This window comes from Lynx rufus, unplaced genomic scaffold, assembly GCF_022079265.1.
Source record: "Lynx rufus isolate CCGP_SWC_20201006 ecotype Redwood Valley unplaced genomic scaffold, mLynRuf1.p SCAF_8, whole genome shotgun sequence".
NCBI classification, from domain to species: Eukaryota; Metazoa; Chordata; class Mammalia; order Carnivora; family Felidae; genus Lynx; species Lynx rufus.
The window spans coordinates 1,577,450-1,585,849 of NW_025814896.1; the positions used below are offsets into that span (position 1 = coordinate 1,577,450).

At 67.9% G+C, this 8,400-nt stretch overlaps 1 protein-coding gene across 1 annotated transcript; it reads left to right on the forward strand.

The window, feature by feature from the left end:
• The first annotated feature begins 310 nt into the window (after positions 1-310).
• RBBP8NL (RBBP8 N-terminal like) lies at positions 311-8,400 on the forward strand. Its single transcript, XM_047067931.1, has 13 exons — positions 311-371; positions 1,175-1,217; positions 1,758-1,853; positions 2,139-2,251; positions 2,868-2,940; positions 3,335-3,465; positions 3,612-3,694; positions 3,912-4,078; positions 4,468-5,152; positions 5,403-5,529; positions 6,004-6,074; positions 6,515-6,644; positions 8,270-8,400. Exons 1-13 carry the CDS (start codon positions 311-313, stop codon positions 8,398-8,400), a joined length of 1,911 nt encoding a protein of 636 aa, XP_046923887.1.

Below are 8,400 nucleotides of genomic sequence, written 5' to 3' on the forward strand. Positions count from 1 at the left end.
GTGTGCACGGCCCAACCAAGTACCTCTGAGGACCTGTGGGGAGGAGGGGGTGGGGCCAGCAGTCAGTGGGATTCCTGCCCCCTCCCCGGGACCCGGTGGCCTCTCAGTAGGGGGCCCGCTTCCCTGGGCGGACGAGGCTGGTGTGTGTGTTTCTGCGGATCTGCGCCTGCATACACAGACCCTTCCCCGGCCAGAGTGACCTCTCCCCACGCCTTCCTCTACAGGCTGGGGACAGAGGGGCGGTAGAGGCCAGGGGGCCATTCCCTGTACCCTGAGCACAGAGGGGCCTGGGCCAGAGCCCTCGGGAGCCATGGAGAGCTTCATGGAGTCACTGAACAGGCTGAAGGACGTCCATGAGAACGAGGTCCGGGGTGAGTGCCACGGGGGGCGGGTGTCCACAGCCCTCACCTGGCCCAGGTCGGGGTGCTCCTCCACGAACCTCCAAATCTTGCCAGACCGGGGGGCCCTGCCTTCCAGGCCCAGACGGGGAGTCCTGACCCAGAGCCCAGAGGAGGCAGGCGCCCAGCCGCAGATCAGCATCCCTGAGCGTGGCCCTGGAAGGTGTTCTCCCGAAGGGTCAGCCGACAGCAGAGCAGACATAAAAAGCCAGGCCTCCAACAGAAAGCCAGACGCTTGGGTTGAGATGAGCCCCTCCCCCAGGGCGGGCAGGGGTGCTGGCGGCCCACAGCCGCGTGGTTGCCCACCTCCGGGATGGATGGAGGCCCATCCTGAGCATTCCAGGGTTCAGAGCTGAAATCCTGCTCCCCGACAGGACCCCCGAGGCCAAGAGCTGCCCCAGCCCCCAGGCCTGTCCACTCCACCCCCCATCACGGGGCTGGGGCCAGCGTACTCCCCTCACTCTCGGCCGGCCCACAGCCCTCACACACCACCCTGAGGGCCCGAGGGGCCCGGATCTCTTCCCCGGTGACCTGGAGAGGTGGAGACTGCGTGGGCCCAAGTCAGACTCCAGCCCAGTGGCAAGGGCTTCCCCAGAGAGCGTGTTTTATTTCCACACTGGCTGTACCCCCAGAAACCACCCCTCCGGGACTCGGCCTGGTGGGATGGCCTTGGGGAATCAGTGAGGGGGTCCAGGCAGGCGGCGGGGGTCCGCAGAGGGCCCTGCCTGACAGCCAGGGACAGGGGGTGACCCCCACCCCTTTCCTGGCTCCCCCAGGTCTGCAGAACAAACTCCTGGAGCTGAACTCCGAGAGATGCCGGTGAGTCAGGACAGACCCTGGCCCGGTGGGAAACCGGTGGGAAACACAATGACCACAGTCCAGGGCGCTAACGCTGCCCCCATCCAGCGATGCAGAAGGGGAAACTGAGGCTCGGGGCTGGGGGCGGGGCTGAGTCACCGGTCCGAAGCCGTGCCTCGAGTAGCTGCTGCAGCCAGGACTGGAACCTCCAAGCCCCGCCGAGCGAACAGGGGCCCTCCGGTGGGGGGGCAAGCCGTATCCGCTCGGGGCACCCAGGGCACCAACAGTGAGACCCCCAGGGCCCGCGGGGCAGGTTTTCACATCGCCACTTCACAGACGGCCGCACTTCTGTGCCACCGCCAGCAGCGCGTGGACGCGGCCGGTCACCAAGGTGGCCACGAACGCTCGCGTTTGGGCCGCTGGGCCGGCACCGCCCTCGTAAGGCCGGGCCCTACTAGCGTTCCCAGCAGGTGCACCCCGCAGGACCCAGCCCGGGACTCACCCCGGCAGGAGGGGCCTCCCGGGCAGAGCAGAACCCGCGCCTCGGCTCGCCCCCCACAGGGACGCCCAGAGGGTGGAAGAGCTCTGCACCAAGAACCATCAGCTCAGGGAGCAGCAGAAGGCGCTGAAGGAGAACGTGCGGGTGCTGGAGAACAGGTGAGCGGACAGGGGTGGGGCGGGAGGGCAAGCGGACCGCCGGGAGGCCTCGCGCTCTGGGGGACTGAGCCAGGCGGTGCCGCCCGAGCCCTGAGTAAGAGGCACTTCTGCGGCTCCTTCTCACGCTCGGCAGAACAGGGAAGGCTTCGCCCACGTGCCGGGGCTTCCGCAGTCAGGGGAAGGCAGGGCCGCGTCCCCGGAGCAGGGCAACGAGGGCCCCAGCCCCCTCTGGGGGCCCCGGTCTCCGTCCTGAGAGCGGCCTCTTGCCCCCGCCCCACACCGCAGGCTGCGAGCTGGCCTGTGCGACCGCTGCATGGTCACCCAGGAGCTGGCCAGGAAGAAGCAGCAGGAGTTCGAGAACTCGCTCCTCCAGAACCTGCAGCACGCCGTCCTCCTCAGTGAGCCCCGCCCCTGTCACCCTGCACCTTGCTCTGCCCCACCCCGTCCTCCTCAGGGAGCCCTGGCCCGTTACCCTGCACCTCTCTGTCGCCCCCCCCGGGGGGCCCAGGGACCCCCAGGACCTGCTCGGCCTGACATGGGGGTCTCGGGGAAACAGACAGTGATACAAAAAAGCCCCAGCGGGCCCCGGCATGTCCCTCACTGGTCAGTCACCTGGGCTGGGGGGTGCCCCCGACCTCGGGACGCAACCCCTCCTTCCTGTGATGAGGACAGTCCCACAGAGTCCGGAGCCCCCACCTGCCAATGAGGAGGACAAGCCGCCTGTCCCCCAGGGGGCGCCCCAGAGACAAGCTTCGTTGCGGGGGGGCGGGGGGGGGGGTTCTCCACCACTTTTGACGGCCTCCACAGCCTGGTGCTGTTTACTCAGTAGGGTCCAACCACGCACTCACACAGCAAGCACTTACGGGGCGCCTGTGGGCTGCCAGACCCCGGGCCGAGTGCTGGAGTCACAGCTGGGAGACAGGCCAAGGAGGGGGACTTCCCTGGTGTTGTGGGGACCCTGCCCCTGCCCTGCCTCTCCTCCCCCAGTTCTTCACTGATCAGCGCATTTTGCAGCCAACGAGTTGAACCGGCTGCAGGGGGAAAACGAGACGTTGAAGGAGGAGATAAAGCGGCTTCGGGGCCCACGGTGAGTGGGGGAGGTGAGCACCCACACTCCCCAAACCCCCCCCATGGGAGGCCCCCGCCACTGGTGCAGAGAGGAGGGCACAGGACCCCGGGGGGTCCCCACAGGCCATCCCCACAGCACAGACTTCTAACCTCTCATAGTCCAACAAGTGGGGGCCTGGGGGACACCCTAGAAACTGAGCTGGGTCCCCAACACCCGCGGCAGCCATCAAGGTCTTAGCCCTGCAGAGCCATGGACGGCGGAGTCTCAGGCAATGTCAAGAGCGAGTGCTTTCCTGGTCACCTGAGTGTCCCCGCAGGGGTGGCTTGTCCCCCAGGAGGGTGCGCCCTGGCCTTCCTGGTCCTGGCACCGCCCTTGCTCACCCTCCCTGTCTTTGCCTCCCCTCCGGAGTCAGGCTCAAGCCCCAATACAGGGAGGGTGCCTCAGACCCCCCCTCGCCCCTACCACTCCCCTCCCCGGGCGCTCGGAAGGCCGCCGTCGAGAAGACATCGGGAGGCCATGAGGAGGCCGAGGACGACCACCCAGGTGGGAGTCCCCAGAGGGGAGGTGCTGTGACGGACAAGAGGCCAGAAAGTTGGGCACCACTGAGGAGCCCTCTGGCTGGAGGACGGAGCTGCCCACCCCTCTGAGTGCCTCCTAACCGGCCCTGCCCACTGCTTCTCCTCCCACAGAAAAGTCCACGGGGTACAGGACACCTCCAGTAGCCAAAATCTCCCCAAGCGCCAGCCTGCCCGAGACGCGGGCCCCAGACACGGTGAGCACGAAGGCCCCCGAGCCTGCTCCCCTCTTCCAGGCAGCCCCAGGCTCTGTGCCGGGCACGGCGCCCAGCCCCACGCGGCAGGTGGGCCAGCCAGGGACTGCTGGGTGGAGGCGAGGCTCAGAGCGGGCGGCTAACTTGCCCAAAGTCACAGAGAACAAGGGCAGAGGCCGGCAGCCGCCCCCGCCCAGGCTGACGCGTCCACCCGGCGCAGAGCCCCCAGCGGATCTCCAACCAGCTGCACGGGACCATTGCCGTGGTGCGGCCTGGGTCCCAGGCATGCTCTGCTGACCGGGGCTCCACCAACGGGACACCCGCACTGCCGCTCACCGGGAGCAGCCCCCCCAGCCCACCCAATGAGCACAGCCTCCCCCTGGACAGGTGAGGCCCTGACCGCCACCGCCACCCCAGCAGAGCGCCCGGTCTCCAAATCTGGTCCCACTTTTCAGGAGGCGGCCAGGACAAGGGGAGGGGGGTGTGGGGGTAGCAGATGGGGACTGAGCCCCGGGAACCCTCTCGGAAGTGGTCTAAGACCGACCATCCTCAGTGTCTGAGAGCATCGTGTGGTCGGGACACAGGGATCGTGGGGCCAGAGCAGGCAGCTAAGGCCGGGAAGAGAGAAAGATCTCCGTGTGCAGCTCCTTCCTCAGAGCCCCGGGCCCCAGGTCACTTCTGGCCCCTCCACGACCGTGCGCGCGGGCCTGCCTTGCGAGCTGGGGCAGCTGGGCTGTGAAATGGGGGCTAACCCAGGGCTTCTCCTCTCCCTGCAGCTTTCTGCGGGCCACCCGGCACCCGGTCATGACCTATGAGTCCCTGAAGCGCTCCCTCCGGGCTGACCGCCTCTGCCTCCTGAACCGCCACCTGGCCCTGCACCTTCAGAGCCCCCACGGCGGCCCCCAAGTCCCCGCCTCAGCCCCCAGTGGCCCCCGGCCCCAGGGCCTGAAGGCTGGAGAGGCAGAGGCCTGGGAGGAGCCCATGGGCCCGCTGGGCCTCCCGGGGGGCCCAGTGGACATGCGACACCCTCGGCTGGAGGGACAGCAGCTGCGGGCACAGGGGCGGATGGGCAGTGCCAGGCTGAGGGGCCCGCCCCCGCCGGGGGGCACCCCACCCTCCCCACCAGTCAGCTCTGACTCAGAAGGCCCCCAGGGCGAGGCAGCCCTGTCCGGAGGGGGACACGCACAGCCCGCCGGTCCAGGTAGCCCCAGGGGAAAGGAAGCCACAGCCACACAGGACTATGTCCCAGACAAGCCCCTGGACCTCTCGGAGCGCGGCCGGGGCCGGGATGCCCCCAAGCCTCCTGACCAGCCGGGGTCACTCAGCCCCCCAGCTGCCCACACTCCCAGCCCAGAGCCGCCCCACGGAGCGGAGCCGCCTGCCCAGCCTGTACCCTGGGGACTCAGCAATGGCACCAAGGGAGCCAGAGCTCCAGAGGCAGAAGGACCCCCAAGTCCTGCGGTAAGGGGCCCACCCCTGTTCTCGGCCTCCACGCGCCTCCAACCCAGGCCCGGCATCCAGCCAGGCCCAGGCCGTGCTCCCCCCTCTTCCCGTCAGGTCGGTCCCCAGTGACACAGCCTGGCTGCCTGATTCACGCTAGAGGCGATGCTACCCTCCAGCTGCAGTCAGCCAGAGCCTGCTAGGCTGTGCCCAAGGCTGGGCTGGGGGCAGGGCTCAGATGAATTCAGCTGCTTCCTCACTCCCCCCCCAGGATCCCGCCCAAGCTCTTCCAGGGCCCCACCCCAACGTGCCCTCTCCAAGCGGGACGGGAGATGAAGCTAGGGGGAGACCGAAACCTCCCCCCCACCCACACGGGCCCGATGCTGATGGCCACCCAGGTAGGATGAGTGCCTGGGGTCAGGAGCACCTGGGCGCGGTAGTGGGACGGGAGGGGCCGTGGTCAGTGGCCGCCGAGGAAGCCCGTCCTAGGTCCCAGCTCAGCCCCCTGGACCTGCTCTGCCAAACCCTGGGTCTAGGGCTTGGCACCCCAGCTGCAGTCCCAGAAAAGAGTTGGGGGCCCAGGGCAGGCACATCTCTGACCATAGGCAGTGAAGGGAAGACCATCCTAGCAATTAGGGCTGCAGGGCAGGTACCGAGCTCCCGGTCACACAGCTACCAAGCCTGGGGATAGCCCAGCAGGTGGGGCCGCGGCAGAGGGTCCCGGAGACACTGGGAAGGTTACTCGGCCCCTCGGTGCCTCGGTGTCCTTGTCTGCAGTTGCCACTCTTAGTCTGGCCTGCTAGAAAGGCCTGCGCATCCGCTAGACTCCAGGGCCCCCCACCCCGGCCTGACCCACACCCTGTGTCCTGCAGAGCTCAGCAAGGCCCAAGTGCAGTGGCTGGAGTCGGACGACCCGGACGAGTCAGACACCTCGGACGATGAGGTGAGGTGGATCCCCAGCCGCACGCTCCGTGGGGCGGGGCCGCTGAGCCGCCTGGGCTGCCCCAGGCTCGAGGGAGGGCCCTCGTCCTGACCACACCCCCAGGCCCTCAGGTGCGCCCAGGCTCGGGGGAGGGCCCTGGTCCTGACCACACCCCCAGGCCCTCAGGCGCGCCCAGGCTCGGGGGAGGGCCCTCGTCCTGACCACACCCCCAGGCCCTCAGGTGCGCCCAGGCTCGGGGGAGGGCCCTGGTCCTGACCACACCCCCAGGCCCTCAGGCGCGCCCAGGCTCGGGGGAGCGCCCTCGTCCTGACCACACCCCCAGGCCCTCAGGTGCGCCCAGGCTCGGGGGAGGGCCCTGGTCCTGACCACACCCCCAGGCCCTCAGGCGCGCCCAGGCTCGGGGGAGGGCCCTGGTCCTGACCACACCCCCACACCCCTAGGTGGGCCGGAGCTGCGAGGTGGGGGCCAAGCCGAGCACACCGCGGGAGGGGCCCAGGTGCTTCTGCACCAAGGAGCGCGGGCAGAGCCTGCAGCAGAAGAGGAAGCGAGCCGCGGGCCCCTGGTGCAGAGGTACCGCGGGGACCGGGCCGTCGGGACGGGGTGGGGGGCAGCCGAAGCACAGCGCCCCCACCCCACCTTTGTGGCCGCTCAGAACAGAAACCAGCTCTGGCACCTCCCCCTGGCACAGGCCCCTTTGAGCAGGGACCCAGGTCAGGACAGTGTGGATCCTGGCTCTTCTCAGCCTCACTGTCCCGCCTGAGCCGGTCCCGTCACCCCGAACCTCAGTTTCCCCCCAGAACCGGCAGTTGGGGGGGTGGCAGTAGCAGAGTGAGTGTGAGACTTCCGTGGGATAAGGCTGAGGACAGTTGTTATCACCTTCTTTGGCATCAGGGCGAAGGGGCTTCCTGGGCCACAGCAGCCCCCAAGCCCGGTGGCCCGGAAGTCCTGCTCCTCTCCTGGCCCCTCGTGGCGGGGGTCTCCCGGACCCTCCTGTCCACCTTCAGAGAGGGGCATCACAGAGGGTGCAGGCCTCTGGGTGCGGAGTGTGTCTGTTCCCACTGAGGTGGTGGGGGCTGCTGGAATGTTTGCCGGGGGCGGTGCTGTGGGCCCCTCCCAGGAGAGCACCGGAGCCGGCCGGAGGGTATCACAATGACCTTTCACTTCCTGGTCGGGCCACAAAGGCAGCTGGGCTGAGAGCCTGTGAAAGCCTGAGCTAATGACACAGGCCGCCCTGGTGTTTGTGCAAGCAGACCGGCAGTAGGCAGGCTGGGCTGTGGCCGCCACAATGTGCCATTGTTGCCTGGAAAGTGACAGTGGCCTGTGTTTGCTCGGGCGAGCCATGGAGGAGGCCAGCACACCTGTCATATTTCAAGGCACTTCCTGCTCGGCATATTCGGAGACTGTCCTGGTGGCCACAGTCCACAGGGGTTCTTGGGTATCCACCGCGCCCTCTGCTCTGAGCCAAGTCCCATCCCCGGTCTCCTCCCTGGGCAAACCCAGGGGCTCCCAAGCCGACACCCACCCAAACCCTGCAACGCACACACTGCCCGTCAGCGAGAACGGCGGCGTCGCCCAGCTTGTGGCGGGCACCGCTTGGCTCCAGGGGCAGCGCCCTTGGGTCCTGTGCCCACACGGAGGTTCAAGGTGGCAGATGGGATCGACTGCCTGTGGGCCTCAACACCCTGCCCAGTGACGGGGCATCACTGTTGCACAGGTGGGAAAACCAAGACCCCCAAGAGTTAATCTGCCCAAGGCCACAGGGCTGGTACGTGGGGCCAGGATTCCAACGTGGCCTATCCAACCCAGAGCCCTCGTTCCATTAGGGCCCAGCATCTTGGCAGGACCTACCTGCGAGGGTCCGAGGACAGACCAACTGCGCCCTAGGCCCATGGAGGCACCCCACCAGTGTCTCGGGGATTCTGAGAGCATTTCCCAAGAAGCGGGATTTATCTAGAAGGTCCTGGGCCTTCAGCAAGGCATCGAGGCACTGGGGCCAAATGGTCTTGAGTCACACGCCTGGGGGGAGAGCCCACCCTCCAATCAGACCAGCCCCGCGCCGGTGTCTGGTGCCTCCAGGAACGCATCAGCTCCCCTTGCCCAAACGCTGCCCACAGGGCCCTGGGCAAGAACCCAGCATCACTGCGAGGGGGACACAGACTGCTGCCTGCCACCTAACCTCGGTCTACTCTCCACAGCCTCCAAGAAGCCACCCCCAGGGAGAAGGAATCCAGGGGAGCCCCTGACAGCACATGAGGGGTCCGGGAGCCCAAGGGACCCTGAGGATGGCAGCCCCCCACGAAGCAACGGCAGCTGGGAGGAGACTTAG